General features: G+C 38.5%; 1 protein-coding gene across 6 annotated transcripts; it reads left to right on the top strand.

The window, feature by feature from the left end:
* Positions 1–1274: 1274 nt before the first annotated feature.
* Positions 1275–18001, top strand: LOC134375235 (zinc finger protein 345-like). 6 transcript variants are annotated; one of them, XM_063093493.1, is made up of 7 exons: positions 1275–1355; positions 1961–2047; positions 2838–2876; positions 4410–4453; positions 8290–8353; positions 13218–13344; positions 15341–18001. In XM_063093493.1, exons 2-7 carry the CDS (start codon positions 2036–2038, stop codon positions 17794–17796), a joined length of 2742 nt encoding a protein of 913 aa, XP_062949563.1. In that variant the 5' UTR covers positions 1275–1355; positions 1961–2035; the 3' UTR covers positions 17797–18001. The 6 variants fall into 6 exon arrangements, with proteins under 6 accessions (XP_062949563.1, XP_062949569.1, XP_062949564.1 ...); XM_063093499.1 differs by having other exon boundaries at positions 1292–1355; positions 1869–1986; positions 4410–4468; XM_063093494.1 differs by having other exon boundaries at positions 1292–1355; positions 1869–2047.
* Positions 18002–25614: the final 7613 nt, after the last annotated feature.

The following is a 25614-nucleotide window of genomic DNA, read 5'->3' as shown; positions in this document are numbered from 1 at the left end:
AGGGTCAGAATGATAGAGGTGGCCTCCTTTTAAAATGCCCATCTCGGGCCAAACCCCTGGCTCACTCGGGAGAGTGTGGCACTGGGAGCACCGAGGCCGTGGGTTTGGATTCTATATAGGGATGGCCAGTGCACTCACTGGCTGAGCCCGGTGCGGACGACACCAAGCCAAGGGTTACGATCCCCTTACCGGTCACCAAAAAAAAAAAAAAAAAGGATAAAATGCCCATCTCAATTTTAATTTCCAACCTTGCTGATTTATAGAATTAAAACTTCTGTGTACGGACAAGAGTCAGAATATGAATTCTAAAGTGCATGAAGTGTTAACATGAAACACACTGTACCAGGTGCCCTTGCTGTAAAGAAAGTGGTATTTAGTAAGAATACAGGGAGACCCAGTAGAAAAAGGGGTGTCCACAACACGAGACAGAAACCAAGGCTTCACGTTAGTTGTGTTACAATGAGTCTGGTGAGTGTTAGTCTCTTACAGGTGTCAGATACATGGCTCCTTGCCCTACAATGGCTGGAGCATTGAAATTTAGAATTTAATAGGGTCATGTCAATAGACGGTAATAATAACCAGTTCTTTATCTGGTAGAGAGGGACAAGCTTTTTCCAATTGTGTAGTATAATCCATTAAAGACAGACAAATTAGTTTATTGGATGAGAGCAAACATTTTCTAATGGCTTGGAAAAGAGCTACATATTAGTTTCTCATTTCTTTAACTATTTAAAGGAAAATAGATGCATGATTTTTTCATACTCTAAAATGCATCTGCAAAACTAAACGTGGGTTCTATAATAGCAGTGTGTACATGACAACTTTAAAAAGTAAAACTACTTATTAATATCATGCTGTAATTGGCCCACATTCAAATTTCCCCATTATTCTCACAATCCCCCAGATTGGCAAACCAGGATTTCATAAAGAATCAGAATTTCACCTCTCAATAACGTGATAGAGACCAGTCTTGATCCATCAGGTCCTGGTCTGCTAGCAAGAATCCTTACTGAGAAAGTAAACAAAATTTTCTCCCAGGGTCCCTAAAGGATGACGACAGAGTCTTGGTAGAAATGTACTTTCACCCTCCAAGGACATCACCAGAACAGGGGTACTAAACAGCTATTCCAAGTTCCTTCCATCCAAGTGCTGCTCCGCTTGTTCTGCCATCTGGGAAATGTAGTTTCACCTGCAATGACGACACCAGCGCAGGACTGTGGGAAGGGCTTTTCCGGGTTTATTCTGCGCATGTGCCGCTCCGCCCACGCCGCCATCTTTTGTTTGGAAATTCCGGACGCTGCGGCTGACCCAGCGCTGCTCTTCAGGTCCCAGGGTTGGATTGTGCATCCCTGAAGGTGGGTGCGAGGGTGGAAGAGAAGCCCCAGGGCCCTCAGGGTTCCTGGGGCGGGACGGGTGTCCCGGCACTTGTTGGGCAGAAGCGCCGCGAGTCTCGGGCGGGCGGGGCCTGACGTGCGGCGCGGGCGCGGACCTGGGCCGGGCGGGAAGGGGTACCCGGGGGCGCTTTCCACGGTGGCTCTGTCAGAGGACGGCGCTGCCGGAAGGCGGGCGTTCGCTGCCGGGAGGGCAGAAGCCGGTTCTAGATGTCCCAGAACGGGGGCTCAGGTCCAAGTGGCCACGGGAACGTGGGTGGGGGTGTGTGAAGACAGCGAGCCTGGGAGGTGTGCGGGAGGCCACGTTCCAGCTCCGCCGTCAGGGAGCCTGGTACCGACCTGTGGGACATTAACTTACCCATCTGTGACATGAGGGTGTTGATATTAGTGTGCTGCCCCCAAATTCACAGAAAAATAATTGTGAGGTGTGTGCAGATTGTGGCAGTTGTGTTGTGGGGTTTCTTTGTGTCTCTTCAGCAAGTCAAGTTTCTGGTCCCTCCTGCACTCTGCAGCCTGTCTAGCGCTCCTCGTTTGAATTTACAGAAGTTGATACACAACCTTGTTTCCAGGACAGTGACTTCTGGGAAGGAAATTGGTATACCGATGTTGGTTCCATGTTCTTTGGAGTGAAGGAGGTGTGACAAATGCATACGGAGGTATGACAGGACACCTTTGAAGGAGGGCGCCTTGTGAATAGGATTCCGACCTGGAGGAATATCACTGTGACTGGAACCCTCTCAGCACTGCTTCAGGGTAGAGGCAAAAGAGTACCAAAAGGTGAAGATCCTAGCTTTGCACAGCCTAAAGAATAATTGTGTCTAGTGCTTAGAGCACACCAGAGTTGGCTGATAATACCTCATTCAATAGATGTCTGAAACTGGATGATATCGGAAGGTTTGGGCCATGTTGAAGAAGGGAGAGGTGAATTAGACTGAAAAAGAGAGGCAAGAAACTAGGAGATGTTACTTATTGAAGGGGGTTTGAAGCTGTTCTGTGGGGTGCGGGAATAACCTGTCACAGCTGAGACGATCTGTCTGCAGTGCTCTCTGAACACACTCCCATTCCTTAAATTTTCCCTCATTGTTCCCAGTGTCTGAGCTCGCTCAAACACAGCCTGTCACCAATTTTGGCGTCTAGAGATGTGCTGATGGTTCTGTATGTTCGTAGTTCTTTTCTGGTCATTCTGGAATGGCTTTCCCCGTATTTCTACCTTGTAAGAAAAGTGAAAATAATTGGATTGGAGAAAATGTGACTTGCCCAGGGTCACATGATTTGTTGATGTTAGACATCCTGACTTTTTGGCTAGCGTTTTCCATTTTGCCACATTTAAGTCAAAACAATTGTTTGTTCAGTTTTGAGATTATTTTTGTAATGCCAAAGTCAACTTAGAGCAAAATTGCTTTAACATACATTGTCTTAAACACCCCTATCCTTTTTTAACTCCAGTTCTTTCTTTGGATTGTGTCACCTCAAAGGGTAAATAATGTAAGTATTTCTCACTTAATGTCAATAATATTTTCATTAAAATCATAACTTTTGCAGGAATATTTTGGAGGCAATTCTACATTATTTAAGATGGGAAAATTAGACTGCACTTTCCTTCTACTCAAGAAACTAATTTCTCAAATGTAATTAAAATGCAAGTGTGCCTCAAAAAGTTCATGGAGAGATTTCTATTCTCTTTTCATTCTATTTTCCCCCCAAATTTTGAAAGTACCCTGGTACAGTGCATTACTCACTTATAAGGAACACCCTTTTGTGCTGTATGTTTTTAAAGTAAACAACTTGTATGTGATGTAAAAAACAATACAAAATGAAACTTACAACTTAGTTTACCGGTGTGCAAATAATTGTTTTTTATGATTCACATAGCCTCTGTTAGAGAGGCAATGAAACTTCATTGAAGTTCATATAGTTAACATTCATTGTGATTTTCGAATCTATCGGTGGTTGTGAAGTCATATCGATTGTATTAGACTTGTAATTTAAGACTTTCTTCCCCACATAATTTTGTTAATTATGTTTTGAGTTTTGGGGACTTAGATGTATCATTCAGCATTTGCTATGTAAGAAACAAATCAAATGCCAATGGCTTAAAAAAAAAAAGCCATCTTATTTTTTTGAAGTTCTATGGATCCACATCTTGGGGTGCATTTAGCTGGTCAGTTCTCATTGTAGTGTTCCCTTGATTACAAATGTGGATTTAGTCACCTAGTATCTTGACTGAGGTTGTTTGGTTAAAGATGGCTGCACTCACATGTCCTGTGGTTTGTGCTGACCCTTGTCTGGGCCCTGTATTTCCTAAGGCTTCTTCACAGTATGACTGTGTTTAAGAGGCAAGCACCAATGGCAAGTACTTTTCAAACATACGTTTGCAGGACGTTTTCTAACGTGCCACTGTCCAAAGCAGGTCACATGACAAAGACTAGTTTATTGTCAGAGCATGCTATATGAGGGCTTGGGTACATGGAGATCAGTGTACCAGAAGATATATACCTTATATGCATTTTTTTTTATCTATATACTCATGGGCGACATATACTGGGTTAAAAGATGCACACTATCCAGATGTTTAGGTACATACAAAGAAGATATGTTTTAATGGAAACACCTTTTTGGAGTCATGTGTGAACTTAATATATTAATACGGTAACAGTCAATATAGCCAAAATATTTCTATAACACTAATTTTAGTGATGTCCCAATGTGTTTTTCTTTGGTTTAAGTTAAGTTATATGTTTAGGTAATATTGATTTGTGCTGTCAGTAGGTTATGTATGTTTTCATTAACCCAAAAATAAATTGTGTGTGTAATGTGTTCCTATTAATGTACTTGTAGATGTATCTTTAATAGAATCCTTGTTGCCCCTTATTGAAGCATGAAGGACTGTTTTCTCACAGGAAGGCTTTTTGGTTGTTTGTCTTTTTCAGCTAATAAGTAGAGAGTTTTGGGAAGGAGAATCTAGAGCCAAGCCATAACAGTTCTCTGCTTAATCCACTCCATTCTCTTTTCTCCAAGCTATGTTGCCAGAGTGCACTGTGGGTTTACAAGAGCAACAAAAGGTGAATAAATCTCTGGTGAGTTTTGATTATTTATTACTCACTTTTTTTATTGTATTATGTGAGCTTTATGACATGCATAAATTGAATTTGAAAAGTACAAATGAGTAAAACTCAACTTGAAAGAAATGTACATTCATAAGATAAAGTTGGCATGTAAATATAGCAGTTTGTAAGACCTCAGAGTCATCTAAGTTGAATAAAAGTTTGTCTCCGGTCTTTGTGATGTCATGGGAAAAAGGCAGACACCTTGTTTACATGATTGGAATGGAACCTGAAAAGAGAATCTGCCAAATTCTCTTGGGATGTGAAGACTTGGTGGCACCCAATTCTGCAACACCATCACTATTAGAAAGTTTTTCACTGCTGACCTGGAAATCAACATTTCTCAGTTTCTGCAGTGGAAATAGTTACTTAGTTCTAAGGCACAAGATGCTTGGTAAGATTTTTATAAAGCTTCTTAAATAAATCTACTTACAGATGTCTTTGAAAGACTGTACTAGATTTATGGATAAGACCTAGAATTATAACCTTAATTATAGTTGAATCCAATGACTATTCTCTACTCTTTTTCTAACTTGGGTCTTCTGCTACATTTTGAACTCCTGTTCATGATATTCTCTTGGATATTCCTGTATATTAGTTTATTAGTTTCTCTCGTGACTACACTGATGGTTTTCACTCTTTTCTCTTGAATTCTTCTACTTTCTTCTTCATAACATAGCTTATCAAAGTGCTTCATCCTGGGCCCTGTTCTTCTCATGTGAAATTCTTTTTCACTGATTCAGTCCTCTGTATTTTGCACTCCTCTTTTTCTCCAGGTTGCACTTCTTCCCTAGTCTTTTGATCATAGGTTGAACTCTGTTGAATGCTTGTTTGTAGCAAGTAAAAATGTACCTCAAGGGGCTAGTTTGTTAGCTCAGTTGTTTGGATCATGGTGTTTTAACACCAAGGTCAAGGGTTCATATTTCTGCACCAGCCAGCTGTCAGGAAAAAAAAATCACCTCAAGGTCAACAAATCTTAAATTAAAACCATTTCCTCTTCTTCTCTTATATGTGTTATCACTGCCACCTAGCCACTCACATAAACCACCAAAATGAGATTTCTCCTGGACTCCTCCCTGTTTCTTGGCTCTAATTTTATCTTGTGTTAATTCCTACTACATTTGTTTGTTTGGTCTTTTTATTTTATTCTAATTTCTTTTTTTTTTTTTTTTTTTTTTTTAAAAGATGACCGGTCAGGGGATCTTAACCCTTGACTTGGTGTTGTCAGCACCACGCTCAGCCAGTGAGCAAACCAGCCATCCCTATATGGGATCCGAACCCGCGGCCTTGGTGTTATCAGCACCACACTCTCCCGAGTGAGCCACGGGCCGGCCCTATTCTAATTTCTATATACACTGCTAGTACAGTAGGAGATGTTGGTACTCATAAAGACAGTAACTTTGTTCCATTGGAAGTATCTTTCCTGTAAAAACCTGAAAGTAATGTTTGCTGGGCTGTGAGGTTCAATCCCTGGTGACCTATGCTTCTAGCCAGCACCTGTGGTGACATCCTTAGGAGTCCACGGGGAGAAAGTCTTCAGGAGTTACTGGGACATGTTTGAACAACGGTCAATAAAAAGACATGAAATAATAACAGAAAGTGCAAATTTTCATAATGTCTACCTTTTGCTTTTATAAATTTACATCAGTGATTCTGTTTGTAGTTTTTATTAATATACAATTATTTATAGTTCAATAAAACCTATCATGTTTTCAAACTTACAGGTTGTATTTTATTCTTCTCTTTCAGGTAATTACTTTAAAATGAATACGAAAAATGGATTGTGCGTTAGTCATCAGTATGTTTTTTTTTTTTTTTGACTTTTATGTGACTGGCCACACCGCGCTCAGCCAGTGAGCACACCGGTCATCCCTATATAGGATCTGAACCCGCGGCGGGAGCGCTGCTGCGCTCCGAGCGCCGCACTCTCCCGATTGTGCCACGGGTCGGCCCCAGTATGTTTTTAAAGTAGAACTGTAGCTAACAGTTAAGAACAAAAATTGACAAAGCAGTTAACTGAACATTTACGTTCACTATTGTAGTTTGAGTTCTAACATAAGATGTGAAATGGTTTCTTTCTTTCTTTTGAATCTAATATTCATTGTGAACCTACACTCTTCATGTTTCAAATCATAGTACTCCCTAAGGACTCTCATAATTTTTTTGGTGTTCCAGTGATCTGTGGAACAAAGAATCACAAAACTTTGTAGCTTAAAATAAGAACATCTTCTTATTACATGTCACAAAGTTTAGGGTCAGTAAACTGAACAGGGTGGTGCAGGTTAGCTGCTACATGATGTCTCTGCTCTGAGCTGGAAAAATTAGTGGCTGGGAACACTGAGCAGACATCCAGCCCTCTCTTTGTGGACATGTTGGGCTTCCTCACAGAGTGGCATTCTCAGGGTAGTCAAGTTAGTCTGGCTTCTGCCAGAGCAAGTGTCCAAGAGGCCCAGCCAGAAGCTTCAAGCATTCTTGTTATCTCCACATAGATACTTTTGTATCTTTTCCACCACATTCTCTTAGTCAAGCGCATTACTAAGACCAGCCTGGATTCAAAGGGAAGGCAATTAGATTCCACCTCTCAATAAGAGGAATACCAAGACTTTGCAGCAGTCTTTAATAAACCACAGTGTGCTCTCTAACCGTAAATTTCTACCACATGCAAAATATACTTTGCCCCTCTCAAGAGCCCTAGAAATATTCTGTCATTGTGCAGTTGGCAAAAAGCCAATCTAAATAAGCTTGTGTCCTGTCTTCTTTTTAACACACATGCAGCTTACAGTAAACAGACAGGCATGACCATGTGTGCACTTTTCTTCAGACAGGGTTGGTGAGAAGGGGCACCAGCCTACAGGAACTGGTCTGAGTAGTTATTCCCATCAGGCATCTGCTTTAGTATTTCGTTAGGGCCCATTCCTGGTCCCTGGAAAAGATGCTTTGTGCCTCTTCATTGTGTCCTCTGGGTTCATGCCATTCTCTGTCAATATCTCTTTTCCTTAAATGCCTGGGTTTGCAATTGACTGACTTTATTTACCTATTTTTGGTTACTATATGTTGGGGGATCCAGCAACCTTCTTTTTAATTTTTTTCTGACTGGCCTTTTGATACAGAAAATTATCTGGTGTAATCACTGCCATAAAAGCATGGGTTTTGAAATACCACATGTTCTCACTTATTGGAGGGAGCTAAAAATTAATATATAAATTCACACACACACATACACACACACACACACACACAAACCGGGGGGGGGGGAAGAAGATATAACAACCACAATTATTTGAAGTTGATACAACAAGCAAACAGAAAGGACATTGTCGGGGGGGGGAGGGAGAAGGGAGGGAGGTTTTGGGGATGGGAAGCAATAATCAGCTACAATGTATATCGACAAAATAAAATTAAAAAAAAAAAAAAAAAAAAAAAAAAAAGCATGGGTTTTCATTGTGCTAAAATCCATTAGAGCAGTGCTACTCCCACAGATTCTGAGTCAGTCCCTTTGTTCTCTGACTTCCCCCTCTCCAAGGTGGCTATTTCCTTAGAAGTTTCATTGTTTGCTAGGCACTGTGTGTCAGACCCTAAGGTACTTAGAAAGCTAGGAATATTTTTGGTCTTTCATCTCTTTTGTAAAACACTAGATTTGATCCTTGCCCCGAAATAGTTTAACAGTTTGGAAATATTTTTCTAGGAAAAATGGTTTGAAAAATAGTTCTATTTCAAACTCAGCAAGTCCTGACTCCTTCATATTTTCTTTAAATTCTGTTTGAAAATTGAACATTCTTCTTTTATTTTCTCAGTGACAGAGAGAGGAGGCCAGTAGCACATTGTGTCCAGAAGTCTCTTTTCACAGACCCTGAGATGGTGAGATACCCTTTCCATTTTCCATGTTATAGGAAGCAATAGTATGGCCTACATCCTTCAGTGTTCCATTTATTTCTAGTAATACAATATGTCTTGAAGATTCTTTTGCTGATATCAATATTTCCACTTAAGCTTTTCATAATTTGTGTTGCTATGGTATACGTGTTTTAATTATTTTACTTTTAGTCTTTTCTTTGTTTTTAAAGTGTGGTTCTCTGGACAACATATTGTTGGGTCTTACTTTCCTATCAAATCTGACAGTCTTTGCCTTAAGTAGAATGTTTAATGCAATTCCATTTAAATAATTATTCATAAGGTTTAATTTAAGTGTGATATTTTGCTGTTTTCTATTTGTATTGCCTCATCTGCTTTTTAATTCTCTGCTTTTTATTTTTGAACTTTTTATCAATTAATTAATTTTTAAAAAACATTTTAATTTGATTAAATATTAATTTAAACCAATTAATATTTTAATTGGTTTAAAAGCCCATCTATTGGCTTTTTAAGTAATTTATTTTTAATTTTGGCAAAAAGCATATAGTATTAAGTTTACCATTTGAGTCATTTCTTAACTTTTAAGTAGTCTTAAATATATTGACACTGTTGAGCAGGTGATATCCACAAGTTTTTTCTCTTGGAAAATTGAAACTCTGTATCCATTAAGTGACAACTTATAGTTTTCCCCTTCGCCCAGCCTCTGGCAACCACCATTCTACTTTGTGTTTCTAAAGTTTTGACTTTTATCAGTGGTACTGTGCAATACTTGTCATTTTGTGTGTCATATTTCACTTTGCATAATATCCTCAAGTTTTCACGTTATAGCATAGGTCAACATTTCCTTTTTTCTTAAGGTTAGATATTATTTCTCTGTATGCATATACCACATTTTATTTCCCCATTCATTCATGGGTGAACATTTGGGTTACTTTCACCTCTTAATTCTGTGAGTAATGCTGCTATGAACACAGGTGTGAAATATCTTTTTGAGATTCTGCTATTAATTATTTTGAATATATACACAAAACTAGGATTTATGAATCCTATGGTAATTCTGTTTTTAATTTTTTGAGAAGTCACTGTACTATTTTTTTTAATAGGGGATGCATCACTTTATATACTCACATAAAATGCACCAAGTTTCCAATTTTGCCAATAATTGTTATTTTCTATTCAGTGTGAAATGATGTTTCATTGTGGTTTTGCATTTCTCTAATGACTAATGATGTTAAGCATCTTTATATGAGCTTGTTAGACATTGATATATCATCTTTATAGAAATGTCTGTGGAAGCCCTCTGCTTATATTTTAATCAGGTTATTTTGTTGTTTAGTTGTAGACATTTTAAAAATGTATTATTGATGGTAATTTCTTATGAGGTAGATGATTTTCAACTTTTCTCTTTTTTGAGTTGCTAATGTAAATAGTATTGTGTTGTTTGTTTTAAATTTTACTTGGTCATTGCTGGGGTATAGAAAAGTGATTGACTTTTGTATATTAAGGCTGTATCCTGCAATCTTGATGTAATCAGTTATTAATTCCAGGAGGTTTACTTTTTACTTGCTAGGATATTTTACACATAATCATATCATCTGCAACTAAAGATAATTTTATTTATTTCTCAATCTGTAAATCTTTTATTTTATTTCCCTGTGCTATTGCACTACCCAGAACTTTTAGTGCAATATTGAAGGAGTAATGAGAGGATACATTCTTGCTTTGTTCCTGATTATCTGGGAAAGCTTTGAGTTTCTCACCATTAAGGGTGATGTTAGCTGCAGTTTCCTGTAGATAATCTTTATCAAGTTGTGGTGTTCCCCTCTATTCCTAGTTTACTGAGAACTTTTATGATGAATGGGTGCTGTATTTTTTCAAATGCTTTTTTTGCATCTATTGATGTGACCATGTGATTTTTTTCTTTTATCTTTTCAGTGTCTTCATGTTATAAGTTACATTAATTGATGTTCATATGTTGAACCACCCTTGCTAACCTGGGATAAATACCACTTGGTCATGGTGCATAACTCTCTTTAGACATTGTTGGATTAGGTTAGCTAATACTTGATTGAGCATATTTGCTTCTATGTTCATGAGAGATAACAGTTTGTAGTTTTCTATTCTCATAATATCTTTTTGTCTCGTTTTGGTACTGAGGTAATGCTGTCCTCATACGACGAGTTGGGAAATACTTCATCTTCTATTCTCTGCAACATATTGTAGGAAGTTCGTATGTTTTCTGCCTTAAATGTTGGCTTCAGTTCTCCTGTGAACACTTCTGGGCCAGGTGCTTTCTGTTTTGAACATTATTATTTGTTTACTCAATTTCCATAATAGATACAGGCCTATTCTCATTGTGTATTTTTGTGTGTGTGAGTTTTGGTAAACTGTCTTTTAATGAATGGGTCCATTTTATGTAGGTTGTCAAATGTGCAGAGTTGTTCATAGTATTTATTATTTGTTTAATGTCCACAGGATCTATACTGATGTCCTTTCTTTCATTTCTGATATTAGTAATTTCTATCTTGTGTTCATTATCTTTTCAGGTAGACTGGCTATAGGCTTATCAATTTTATTGATCTTTTCAAAGAATCTGATTTTTAGATGTTTATTTTTTCTTCAGATTTTATGAATTTTATTTCTGTTCTAGTATTTATTTCTTTTCTTCTCTTTCCTTTCAATGTAATTAGCTCCCCCCTCCCATTTTCCAAAGGTGGAAGTATAGATTGATTTTAGATGTTTTTTTTTTTAAAGTATGCATTCAGTGCCATAAAAAATTCTGAGAACACTGTTATTTCTGTGTCCTACAAATTTTGCTGTCATTTTCACCTTTTTTCCCCTCTCATGTCTAGCCAGTATGGGAATTGAAATCCTGGACCTTGGCATTAGACAGCTGTGCTCTAACCAAGTGAGCTAACTGTCAGCCCCATTTCGCTTTCATTTACTTAAAAATATTTTAATCTTTCTTGAGTTTTTTTTTTAACCCATATGTTAGAGTGTGTTGTTTAATCCCACTCTATTTGAGGATCTTCTAGTCATTGCTCTGTTAATGATTTCTAGTTTACTTCTTTTGTGGTCTGAGAGCACATGTTGTATGATTTCTATTATCTTATTTTTCATAAAGTGTGTTATATGGCTCTGAACATGGTTTTAGTGATATTTTTTATGTGAGTTTGAGAGGAATGTGTATTCTCTTGTTGTTGGAAGAAGTAGTCTGTAGATATCCATTATATCCAGATGGTGTTATTGAGTTTAACTATTTCTTTTATAGTTTTCTGTCTGCCTTATTGGTTCATTTTTGATAGAGGGTGTTGAAATCTCCAGTTTTGATGGTGGGTTCTTCTATTTCTCTTTGAAGTTCTTTTAGGTTTGGTGTCACATCGTTTGATGACCTGTTGTAAGGCACATACATATTAAAAATTGTCCTCTGTGAGAACTAACTCCTATATTATGATGTAATACCACTTTTTCTTCTCTGTCTTATGTTTAAAGGAAAAGTGTTTCTGCAGATTCTGTGCTTGTTCTTTTTTTTTTTTTTTTACTTTCAACCTCTTAGGTTCATTCACTGTGATGTCTTCAGATAATCTGGAAATTTTGATACTTTCCAAATCTTTATTGTCAGCTTAACTTTCTCTCTTGAATACTGGAATCATATATCCAGTTTCCACTTGGACATTTCCACAGATGTTTCAAGTATTATGGATTCAATTTCGTTTCACTTTTGCTCTTTATATATTTCTCCCATTTTTCAAACATTTCTTTGCAGTGCCAAGACCTAACTAGCTGTGCATATGTAGATAGCCTGAGAGTAACACTCTTCATTTTAATTTCTGCACAGCAAATTACTAGCACCTTCTGTTTCTGCTTTTTTGTTCCCTATTTCTTTTTTATAGTGTTTTCTGTCTTCTGTGTGCTTCTTTCTCTATGTTGTAATGTAGTTGGTCTTCTGTCACTCTTCACTCTTTCTTTTTCCCTCTGACTCTCCCTAAAAGCCTTTTCCATTCTCCTTGAAGTGGATGACTATTAAAATGCAAATAAAGTTATGTACTTACAGGACCACAATAGTTGCTTCCTGTGGTTTAGAAAATTGCAGCATACACCCTGGTGTGGACAGAAGCAATCCTTTGGCACATAGGAAGAAAATTTCAGTTTGCCTTTTTTGTGTGCTTTTATTCATAAGTAATTAAAAAGCAGTGATAACTTCATAAAATGTTTTCCACTTTGAAATAGGTCCCAAATTTAAGTGCAGAATCTATAATCAGTTGCTTCAGCATTGTGTTTATCTCTTTTGCTGCCCAAGATCATTCACTCAGACATGTTGCTATGTGTAGTTCTGTTAATGTGGGGTGTGTTCTTTGTGTTCTTGTGATGGGATTTTTGTTGTTGCCTCATATTCATGAGACCATGCAGTTCACATGGAAGAGTGTCACATCTTTCGCATTTCAGTGAAGTGGAAACTGAATACAAAATAAAACTATATTTTCTATTTCGTCTTTACACCAGTCTATATTGAACTTGTGTTTAATTTTGTTCATCTAACACAGTATTTCAGGTATGTTTTTATACTTTTGTCTTCATTCCTGTTTATACTGTCCTGGGTAAAGAAAAATTTTGTTCACACTTTTATCACCAGCAACAATTATATTAAGGTATAAGCTAAGATTCATAATATTTTTAGTATTAATAATTTATTACACTTCCAGGATATTTGTCCTTTGATTCTTCTTCCTCCCATTCTCTGTGGAGTACAAAAAATGGCATCTTGTATAAGACACATATAACACATGCACACACAGAGGTGTGAACTCCCAGATTTCTGTTTTGTGACCCAGGGATGTTGACTTGAGTTGGGAACAATGTGTCATTACAGGAGTTGGTGTCATTTGAGGATGTGGCTGTGGACTTCACCTGGGAGGAGTGGCAGGACCTGAATGATGCTCAGAGGACTTTGTACAGGGATGTGATGCTGGAGACCTACAGCAATCTGGTGTCACTGAGTGAGTAAAACTCCCCAGTAATGTTCAGGAGATAGTTTCTTCTTTGTTCTTAAATATAGGAAACATTTATAGGGTTTCATGCTGTTTTGGTAAGATTATATTACTTGAAAATGTGCTATCTCTCTTTATCATGACGTTCAAATTGGCCTGTTTATTGCACAACATCTGAAGCTGAGCTCTTGCTAGTATTCCAAGGATCAGATTTAGCAGTTTTACAAAGTCCTACATTACTTCCCATTAATAGAACACTGCATTAACAAAGCTGAGGTGGTTGTCAAGTTAGAACAAAGAGCACAGCCAGGAAAAATAGAAGAATGCCCAAAACAAATCCTGCAAGGTTTGTCAGCACATGCAGGGCAGAAGCCAAGAAAAGTAAAGCCCTTTAGATGTTGGAAGTGTTCAGCCATTTCTGACAATTTCCCCCCCACGTCCCAGACTTGAGGATGGCTCATCTGCAATTCTATACTACATAATCACCAAGGTGGGGTGTCCCACATATATCCCAAAATTTTATTTTGCTGAATCTGTTTTATATGTACCCCAAATTTAATTCCTACTTTTCTCTTTGGCATTTATTTTTCCTATTTGATTTCTTACCCTTTTCATTTATGCTTGTGTCCTCAATTGTCATGTACATTTTTTTCATACTGTATCTGTTTGTTTTCTGTTGCTTCTGACAGAATGCCTGCAACTGGGTAATTTATAAAGAAAAAAATTTTTCTTACAAGTCTGTTCTGGAGACTCAGCATTCCAAGGTCAAGTGTTTGCATCTGGTGAGGGCCTTTGTTCTGGTGGGGACTCTTCACAGAGTCCCAAAGTAGTGCAGGGTATCTAATAGCAAGTTGGTAAGAAAGTAGGAAAAGAGGTACAGCAGTGAGCCTTGTAACATCACATTAAAAATGATGAAGCTGAGGAGAACCCTGCATGGGAGAATGGAAAGGAAAAGTCCTTGACTCTGAAGGAAAACCAGGAGATTCTGGGTATGAAGGACATGTGAACTAAGGGTTCCATGTTGAGGGGATAAGATTGTTGTTTGACAGTGGAGTTCAAAGTTAGTATTTTTCTATTTCTTTTATAGAAATTATTCAGAAAAAAAATCCCAATGAGGATTGTACAGATTATTTTTATGAGAATAGAAGACCACCAAAGCTTCACTGCAAAAAACAAAAGCTTTCCCAAGAAATGAATTATCAAGTGGGGGTCCAGGTACTAGAAATTGGGAATAGACTACAATTTGATTTGAATAGGAGGTGAAAGAACAATTTTCAAAGATGGTAGGAGCAGCCTTGGATGCATAACCAAATATTTTAGAACAAAAGTGGGTGTCTAGGGTGGAGAACTAAGGTTTTTTTTATTGTAATCATTTATGAGAGGCAGAGGAAGTCAGGTTAAATGAAAAACTTGGAAGAAGCTATCTTTATCTAGGTTGGAGGATATGATATTTTATTATCTGAAAAACTTCCACATTCCTATAGCCATTTTCTAAGGGAGTAGTGTAAAGCATATAAACATAAATGCAAAATCCTTATCCTAGTCCATATTGTTGCATATGTGATAACAAATTGGCTCACTTCTATACCTGAAAGTACCCGATGAAGGAAAACCTAGCCACCTTCATAGTGAAATACTGAGAAATTGCAGCAGGAGACACCTACTCTTATAAAAATAAAAGAGAATGGTGGAAAGAAATGACAGGTGCTTAGTTGAAAACTTCAAGTAGGTAGAAGGTAAAAATTCTTAACAAATATTTGCTCATAAATGAAAACTTAAAAAGGAAGAAGGAAAGAAAAGCATGGTATAATGTTAGAAAATATATTAGTACAATATTACATTGTCAGTAAGGAGAAATTCTATAAACTAATGAAACCTATATTCATCATTGCTTTTTTTATAAAATCTTTTGTTACTAGAATTGGAAGGCACTTTTGTACCTTTACTTGTGCATCAATGGCATATGCTTATGTGAGGCTCACAGATATTTTTTTTCTCATTTCAGATGTCCAGATAGATGATGACCTACTGGAAAGTAACCAAGAAAGTCATGGTAGATGCTTGCAGCAAATTATAATTACCAACAGCAACACATCAGCTGAAGAGAGAATTGTGTTAGGAAAATCATTTTATTTGAATTTTTATCATGTTTTAAATCCAATTACAAATAATGGAAACTATTCAGGAAAGGGACAGGAGGAGATATACATATGTCAGAATTCACTTCTTCCTAGAGAGCATGATGAGATACCTGCTGGAGAGAGACCTGATGACCATCATGTAACTAGAAATTTGCCCAGACATCATGAGCATCTTAGTCAGCATCTCAATATTCAAACTGGGAAGCAGCCTTTAGTATACAGTGGAAAAGGGAAATCCTCCAACACAGAGCCAATAATGACGCATAAAAAGATACATATGGATGAGAACACCTATAAGTATAATGAATGTGGAAAAGGCTGTGGTGAGTCAGCTGTCATTGCCCAAGAAATAAATCAGGTAGAAAGGAAAACTTTTCAATGTGCTATATGTGGGAATATGTTCTATAAAATATATGAACTCACTAAACATCAGGTTATGCACACAGGAGAGAAACACTGTAAATATACTGAATGTGACAAATCTTTTATTAAGAAATTATTCCCTTCCTCACATCAGGGAACACCTACAGGGGAGAACCTTTGTGGTTGTAATGAACATGAGAAAAATTTTTGTCAGATGTCAGACCTTACAATGAATCAGAGAATTCACACAGGAGAAATGTACTATGGAAATATGAACTGTGGGAAATACTTCTATAAGAATTTACTTTTCAGCTATCCTGAGAGAATTCACACAGATGAAATACCAAATGGATGTAATGAATGTACAAAATTTTCCTACCATGAGTCTGCCCTCTCTGTTTTTCAGAGAATTCACACAAGTGAGAAACCATGTAAAGAACATAAAAACACTTTCTATAGTACTAAATGTGGTAAAATCTTTCACCAAAAGTCACACTGCAGCAGCCATCACAGAATTCACACAGGTGAGAAACCATGTGAATGTAACAAAGCTTTCTTCCATAAGTCAGTCCACATTTTATATCAGAAAGCTCACACTGGTGAGAAACCACATGAATATAAAGAATGTGGAAAAGCTGCTAACCAAAAGTCAGATTTCAGCAGGAACAAGAAAATTCACACAAGCGAGAAACCATATGAATGTAAAGAATGTGGAAAAACTTTTAACCAAAAGTCAAGCCTCAGCATTCATCCCAGAACTCACTCAGGTGAGAAACCATATGAATGTAAAGAATGTGGAAAAGCTTTTAACCGAAAGTCAAACCTCAGCAGGCATCAGAGAACTCACACAGGTGAGAAACCATATGAATGTAAAGAATGTGGAAAAGCTTTTAAACATAAGGCAGACCTCAGCAGGCATGAGAGAACTCACACAGGTGAGAAATCATATGAATGTAAAGAATGTGGAAAAGCTTTTAACCAAAAGTCAGATTTCAGCAGGCATGAGAGAATTCACACAGGTGAGAAACCATACAAGTGTAAAGAATGTGGAAAAGCTTTTAACCAAAAGTCACACCTCAGTAGGCATCAGAGAACTGACAAAGGTGAGAAATCATATGAATGTAAAGAATGTGGAAAAGCTTTTAACCACAAGGCAGACCTCAGCAGACATGAGAGAATTCACACAGGTGAGAAACCATATGAATGTAGAGAATGTGGAAAAACTTTTAACCGAAAGTCAAACCTCAGCATCCATCAGAGAATTCACACAGGTGAGAAACCTTATGAATGCAAAGAATGTGGAAAAGCTTTTAACCAAAAGTCATCCCTCAGCAGCCATCAGACAACTCACACAGGTGGGAAACCATGTGAATGTAGAGAATGTGGAAGTACTTTTAACCAAAAGTCACACCTCAGTAGCCATCAGAGAACCCAGACAAATGAGAAGCCATATAAATGTAAAGAATGTGGAAAAGCATTTAACAAAAAGGGAGACCTCAGCAGGCATGAGAGAACCCACACAGGTGAGAAACCATATGAATGTAAAGACTGTGGAAAAGCTTTTACCCGAAAGTCACACCTCAGGTTTCATCAGAAAACTCACACAGGTGAGAAACCATATGAATGTAGAGACTGTGGGCAACCTTTTACCCGGAAATCAGACATAAGTAGGCATGAGAGAATTCACACAAGTGAGAAACCATATGACTGTAAAGACTGTGGGAAAGCATTTAACCAAAAGTCACACATCAGCAGGCACAAGAGAACTCACACAGGTGAAAAAAAATATGAATGCAAAGGCTGTGGAAAAGCTTTTAACCAAAAGTCACACCTCAGCAGCCATCAGAATATTCACATAGGTGAGAAACCATGTGAATGTAAGGAATATGGGAAAACAGTTTATGGAACTCACCATAATAAACATGAACAAATTGACACATGGGAAAATCCCAATTAGTGTAATGGCTGTGGGAAAAATTTTTGGCACAAATCACACCTCATGTTTCATCAGAGAACTTACACCAAGAAGAAGTCTTATAAATGCACAACTGTCCCTTGGTATTGCAGGTTGGATCCAGGAGCCCCTTTTGATGAAAACTTGCAAATGATCAAACACCTGTAAATGGTGTACTGTTTAAATATTACCTATGCACTTTTTTCCATGTCCTTTACATCTTGAGTAGATTATTTATACTACTGAATACAGAAATAATTCCTTGTAAATAGTTGTTATACTGTGTTGTTTTTTTACTTGTATTATAGTTTTATTTTTTTCTTTTGATTTCTAACAATTTTTATAAGTGTTTGGTTGATTCAGCAGATGTGCAACCCTCAGATATAGAAGGAGGTCAATAATTGTGAAAACATCTTTTTTCAGCAGTTACAGGGCTGGCTATAGTTAGTGCATTGTTAGTTAGAACATGGTGCTGATAACACCATGGGCCCCTCTACTGGCCAGCCACTGTAAAAAAAAAAAAGAAAGAAAGAAAGAAAAGTAAAAAGAACTCGCCATGCAGCTGTCATGAGATAATTTACACATGTGGGAAATTATTAGGGTATGTATTTTCTAAAAAACTCCTTTTTTTCTCTTGTACGTATGTCTACAACTGCAGCCTTTAATTGTGTATGTAACCCTGTAATTTAGCTTTGTTCAGGGGAGTATGGAAACAGGTAATAAATAATACTTCCAGGCCAGGCAATTTAAAAAATATACATGCATTTTTCTGTGATTTCTCATGTTCTCTGGGACTGAAGGGCAGATGACTCCTAGGGTGGAGTTGGAAGCCCCAGGTGGGAGAAATCCACCATAATTTAAGACAGACTGAATTGAAGAAACCATAGTTCTTTTCAATTCTATCCCCAAACCTCTATTGATAATATAAATAAGAAATACTTACTATGGTTTGCTATTTCATGTGTGATCTCTTTGTGTTACAACGCAAATAGCCCACTGTTCTGACTTTGTGAACTTTCTGAGAGAGGGTACCACTTCTTGAATATGAGAATATTGACACAGAAGAGAAACCTGTATTGTCACCTTTCACACCCAAGTCTGCTTATGGGAAAATTAAATTATGGGGAGAAACAATGTGGAACACCTTACCAGGCAGGGACTTCCCATTTAACAGTGACAATGTTTATCTTCATCAATATCTTTAATGTGTCAAAGCTTAACTTTCATTTTTATATATCACATAATTTGAAATGGAGAGAAAACCGTCAATTTGTGTATTGTTAATGCAAATTTTCAAATAGAATTGATAAATGTAGGATCAAAACTATTTTAAAAGTTTTGACAGTTAAATATGAGTGGTGATATTACCTTCCAGAAGACATTTGGCTACGTCTGAAGACATTTTTATTGTCATAACTGGATGTTAAAAGGTCTAGTGGGAAGAAGCCAGAGCTCTTGCTACACAGCCTACAATGCATAAAATAGCCCCAAGTGTGCTGCATTTATGCATATAAGTATTATTTGTTAAAAATTTATCTTGATAGAAGCCAGCACAACTACAGATAGGAAATATTTACACATAGGTTAATAAATAGCATGACTTACCTCCAAATTTTTTTATTAGCCTATTCATTGTTAAAAATCATATTTTTTAATGCCCCTATCTCTAGCCTTCCCCTTCACCTAATAACCATAGATTTGTTCTCTCCACCTGATAGACTAACTGTTCATCTGTTGCTTGGTTGTCTAGACTATTTGTCCAGAATGGAAACAGATGTGATCAAATCCTCCCTATTATCATAAATCAGATGCTTCTTTTACTCTGGAGTGAGTCATGTGGAAAGAGTGTGTGTTTTGTTTATTTTTTGTCTCTGCTGGTGCCTCTCCTTGTGTCAGTGCAGTTGAGAGTCTGGTGTGCCATCTGCACAGTGGCTGTGACTGCTGCTATGGAGCCTAGCTGCTTTTGCAGTAGCCATGGCAATTGTGGTGGCTGTGATAGGCTACCTGCATGAAAATGGTGTTTTGGACATGCTTTTTACCTAGTTGCAGCTGGGTTCAGCTTTCTCTGATTCGATGCCTTAGTACCCCCTTGTGGCCAAGGGTGGTGGCAGCTTGCCTAGTTCTGGATGGGTCCAGCTTTCCCAAGCTCCATGCCTCCAGACCCTGGCAGGGCCCAGGAGTGGCAGCTGCTTGCCTGGTTATGGCTGTGTCCAGCTTCCCCTGGCTCCATGCCTCATTATAAAATGTTGCTGTAAGCAGTTGGGGAGAAGGAGGAGGGGAAATAGGATTGGAAGAGAGGGAATGATGGGGAGCATGATTGAAGCCTATGGCCTTTCTCATTCTTCAGGTGAGGACTGGGGGCTTCTAGCAGTGGCTGGGATGTAACAGGGCTGGATACAGATATCAGGGGTGTGTGGCTCAAGCCCTTAGCCCCCAACTGCCCCAGCTCAGGAGCCTGGGGTACTTCCTAGAGGAGCTTGCTGGTTGTCACGGGGCTGGTTTCAATGTCCAGGGGATGGGGATGAGACCCTCTGCCCCCCATTGCCCTAGCTTGGGAGACCAAGACACTTTATGTGGTGTCACAATGGTCATCACTGTGCTGGTTGCAGATGTTAGGGGGTGTGGCCAAGGCACTTGGCCCCTCACCATCCCAGCTCAGGATCCCAGGGCACTACCAGCAGTTGCAAGGTGGTCATCACTGGGCTTGTGGAATTTGAGGGGGGCATGGCTGAAGCCCTTGGACCCCATAGCCCTGACTCAGGAGCCCAGGGTGCTTCCTGCAGTAGCTCAGTGGCCATCACTGGGCTCATTGTAGATGTCAGGAGGGCATGGCTGAGACTCTTGGTCCCCCACAACCCATTTTGGGAGCCCAGGGTGCTTCCTGCAGTGGCCAGGTGGTCTTCACTGGGCTGGATGCAGATGTTGGGGGTGTGTAGCTGAGGCCCTTGGCCCCTCAATACATTGGCTCAGGAGCCCAAGGTGCTTCCTGTGGAGGCTCAGTTGTCATCACTGGGTTGGTTGTGGATGTTGGGTGGGCATGGTTGAAGCCCTTGGCCCTCCCACTTCCCTGGCTTGGGAGCCCAGGTGTTTCCAGTCCTAGGTTTTATAGGTGTTCTTTGGTGGCATTGGACCTTTACTAGTTAAGATCAAACTTTGTCTCTGATCTATGGGTATTTTGTTTTTCTGTCACTTCTGTGTTGGATTATTCACTGTTCCCACCACTTAAACTATGAACTGGAACTAATTCATTGTCCTTTGGTTACTTCTAAAATGGAGGAACTTCCTATGGGGACCAGCACTTGATCCCTGTGATCTAGCTAAATTGCTGCTTTGCTCCTGATTCCCTGGGGAAAGCTTTTTGTGCAGCTCATGTTTTAATGCTTGACCTTGTATGTACTTCCTGGTCTCATGAGGTCTGCTACACCTGGGTTGTGTGGAAACTCTGGTCTGGGCCTAAGTCTTTTTAGCAAACTGCAACCCGAGAAATTCTATATTCTGGACCAGTCTACACTGAGTGATCCTGTGATGATTGGAGAGCAGATCAGCTGTCTATGCTGTGAACAAATGTTCCCCTGGTGGGCCCAGCTCTCCAACTGCCCACACTCCAAACACTTCCCATAAGACAGGCCATGAACCAGTCCCTTGTCATGACTCACCGGCCTCTCAGTGGTTACTTTTTTCTGTTGTCTGTGGTTCCTCACTCCTATATGGGTCCACAACCTAGAGTGGTCATGTTTCTGGTATTTTTACTTTGCACTTCTTTTTTAAACTGTGTACTCATTATTAAATCTGTATAGAAATGCCATTCCTGACAAAATAGTGTTTGCACAGTTCTCTAAGATAACTGATAGCTAAAAAATAGATAACTCAAACTTAAAGATAAAATCCAGACAACCCAGGCCCCAAAGGACTGCTTCATACCTCTTCCTTTCTCAAATGTAATTAAAAGGCTCCTGACACTGACTTACACCAGTTCATTACTCCCCAATTTGATACCAGATCCACTGACTGGAACATGATCATCCCAGCATCAAGGGACACATAAAATCTATTAGACTTATTTATCACTGATGATTTCAAATAAAGTTCTTGATCAAAGGGGAAAGTGTAAAAGTTGATGAAATTAATTTCTGTAAGACACAGAAAAAATAGAGCCAGAAAAGGCACAATGGAGGGGTGCTCATGTTTGCTTGTATGAGGTAAGAATTTTTCCAAGGACCTTCTAAAAACCCATCAGAAATCCCTTCACATCTTCCATGCATCTCCAGCTTTGTACGAACACACATTTATGAAACAAAGTTGATCGTTAGACATTGTTTGCCATTGCACTAATTCAGATAAGATGCTCCAAAAAGAAACTGCCTAGTAATGGTATCTCAACCAATTAACTGATGACAAATCTGACACTGAGCATCCAAAACCAATGCACTCTTTCCAAGCAGCTTATGTGAACTTCTCCCTTTATGTCAATAAAAGCTTTCTCTCACCCTTTCCTCATGGAATGCCTTCCTGGCTTGTCAAAATGTGCATTCTAGATTTTAATCCAATTTTATATTCATGACTAACCTCAACATATTTGGAGATTATTGTTCTCTACTGTATTTTTTTCTAGGTTAACAGAAGAAAAGTACCTTAACATGTTACATGCCAGTCATAACAATCCCAAAGCTAACACCATTCACAATGGTGAAAAGTTAAAAACTTTTCCTAGAAGATCAGAAACAAGATCAAGATATCCACTGTTCCCGCCTTTATTCATCATAGTACTAAAATTTCTAGCCAAAGAAATTGGGCAAAAAAACCCCAAATAAATAAATAAAAATAAAAGACAGAGAGAGAGAAAGGCAACCAAATAGAAAATTTGGGCTATATCATCTAGTTTCCTATTAATACAATGATACAAGGCAGGACTCAAAATGAGTGTTTCCACTACATCAGTTCCAGCATTTATATATGTAAGTATTCTGGAACGTATACATGTTGCAGTTCAACATTTTCCACCCAAATTTAGATTGAAAATTACATACATATTTACGATAATTGTGGTACACTGTTCCATTAATGGTTCCAAAGGGGAAACCTTCAGGTATCCACAGCCTCATGTCTCTCTGACTACATGAGGGCTTTTCCATTGGACTTTGGCCAAGAGGACATCAGTAAATGTGATGCAATCATACATTTAAAAAGTATCTGCTACGAGGGCCTGCATTCTTAGAAACATTCGTGTTTGGATGAAGCCTGGGGCCTGGGGCTTTCCTGTTGGAGCAAAAGGGAATAGCTAAGAGTCAGCACACACAGGACATGTTAGTGAATCCATCTTGAACCAACCAGCCTCAGTCAAGGCATAAAGTGCCTACAACCTCATCTGTAATCCAGACAGCACCAGCAGAAGAATTTCCCAAATTTGCCCAGCACAAATTCTGATCCATAGAAAGATGATTAAATTAAATGATTCATTTTAAGCAAATACATTTTTGTTGATTTCTTACACAGGACAGACTGATCTATCTAAGCACGTGAAAGTCAACATTTTTACCCATTTGAAGAGTGGTAGAGACACTTTTCAGTTACATGCCAAATACACTAAGTAGAAATTTATAACTACATGCAGAAGTTTTGAAAACCACAAGAAAAAAAATCATCTAAATAAACTTCAATGTGGTTAAAGCTATATGCATAAAACAAAAGCAATTTTTGGAGATTATAAAAATACGTTGTAAGTTTTTTACATCATAACATAATTCTGATACTCATATGGGAGCACGGTACTGTGTTTTATTTACTTTCTGTGGGTTTTCAGTGCAAATGTGATGCAGTCTGATTTTCCCATTTCAAATAACATAAAATAGGATTATTATGAATTTCCTGCACAATCTGTGATTTTGAGGAACCTATAACTCACATTAGGAAAAAACACCTGCTTTCAACACTTTATATTCACATTATCTACAGAAAGTGTTGGGATTAAAAATAGATATGGATGTTTAAAATAAGGCATTTAAAACCAGTGAATGTAAATTGACTTCAGTGTAAAAAAATGATCTCCAGGTGACTTCAGTGTCACAAAAATGATCACAAAAACAAACACTTATTTTGAGATAATTGTGGCAAAATTGATAACATTAATCAAAAAGAGAAAGACCTCAGGATGGGTGATCACAAGCATATCTTTAGATGCCAAATTGGGTGATAGACTAGGTTTAAGAGATGTCAGGCTCTAAAAACAATCAATGAGGGGAAATTTTGAAACTAGATGTGTGGAAATTAAAAATAAATAAAGTAAAAGTAGAAGTGTGTTTAGAGAGCACTGTAGAGAGATTGTCTCAGGTGTGACAGGCTATAACTGTACCCCAATCCACATCTTCAAGACCTCTCCAATAAATAATATTTTCTAGGCCCTTGTCTGTCATTATCAGTCAGACTCACCTCTCCCTTCTGGAAATTGGTGCAAACCTTCCGATATCACCAAGTCATCGATAACTTCCAGAAAATATAGTATTACTTAAATCTTGTTCACTGTAGGGAGTAGATCAATAATTGCCTGGGACATGGAAAGCCAGGGTGTTGCCCTTTCTGGGGCTCTTTTTCCTCTGCTCTGAAGTGTTAGTGAGAGGATTCAGGCATTAGGAGTGTTCTTTCATGTGAAATGTCCATTCATAAGGTGCCTTCTTCCAAACTTTGTAAACTTTCTTTACTCCAAAGAAAATCAGACCGTCATCTAGTACAGAAATTTCTCTCCTAGAAGTCACTGTCCTGGAAACTACATTCTGTATAAACTTCTTTAAGCTCAAACCAGGGATGCTAGACAGGTTACATAGTACTAAAGGGGAACAGAAATTTCACTTGCTGAATAGACACCAAGAAACTCCACAAATATGACTGCCACATAGTAACTCTTTGTCTAAACACACTTCACAATTAGTTCTCTGGGAGTCTAGGGGCATTTCTCTAGAACTGTTAATATGCTCAACAACTTATAAATGGGTAAACTGAAAGTTATTTATGCTAGTAACATTGCCCACATCCTCCAGCATCATAGATGTAATGTGATCTCATACTACAGACTTCCCACATGCGCGCTGTCTGAAAAAAACCTTCCCCAATTCATTCATTCAGCTTCAGGAACCAGCATTTGTACAACTAGGTGAAAACACCTGGTGTCCTGGCAGCACACCTTCTTTTGATAAAGCAATCACTGAAAGCACAGCTTGAGTGATTCCTCTCATAGACCCAGATCTGCAGACCTCAATGCTAGTGTTGGCCACATGGCCTGGCCTGACCCTCAGCTCACAATGGCACATCAGGTCTGGCCCAAACAAGATCCACCAAGGTTTCTACTTCACCAATCCCACTCCCCAGGGTCCCCTTAGATCCTTGGGGGCTCCTTTTTCATTCTCACATTTACCTTCAGAGACACAAAACCCAACCCCACAGCCTACAGGCCAGTGTTGGAGAACTGCAGGGTCTGAAATGTCCTGGTAGAAAATGGTGGGAATGCATGAAGCAGCACATAGGGAAGAAATACAAAAGACCTTTCTTCATGGTCTTCTGCTGGTGATATCATTGAATGAAGAGACCACATTTCCACAGGCCTCAGCTGCAGTCCCTTATACACCAAAGGAGGAAGTTTTGTTTATTTCCCCGGGAGTGAATCCTGCTGCCTGTAGACCAGGACATGGTGGTCAGTACTGGTCTCTACTCACATGACAGCATGTGAAATTCTGCTGTCTTGAATGACAACCTGACACGTTGTGGGATGAATGGGGGAAATTTGAAAGTGAGCAAAGCAGCTGATGATATTAAACATTAGCTTAACTTTTT

This window comes from Cynocephalus volans, chromosome 4, assembly GCF_027409185.1.
Source record: "Cynocephalus volans isolate mCynVol1 chromosome 4, mCynVol1.pri, whole genome shotgun sequence".
Lineage (NCBI taxonomy): Eukaryota > Metazoa > Chordata > Mammalia > Dermoptera > Cynocephalidae > Cynocephalus > Cynocephalus volans.
Note: the sequence above shows the minus strand (reverse complement) of the source record. Positions and strands in the feature narration are given on the sequence as shown.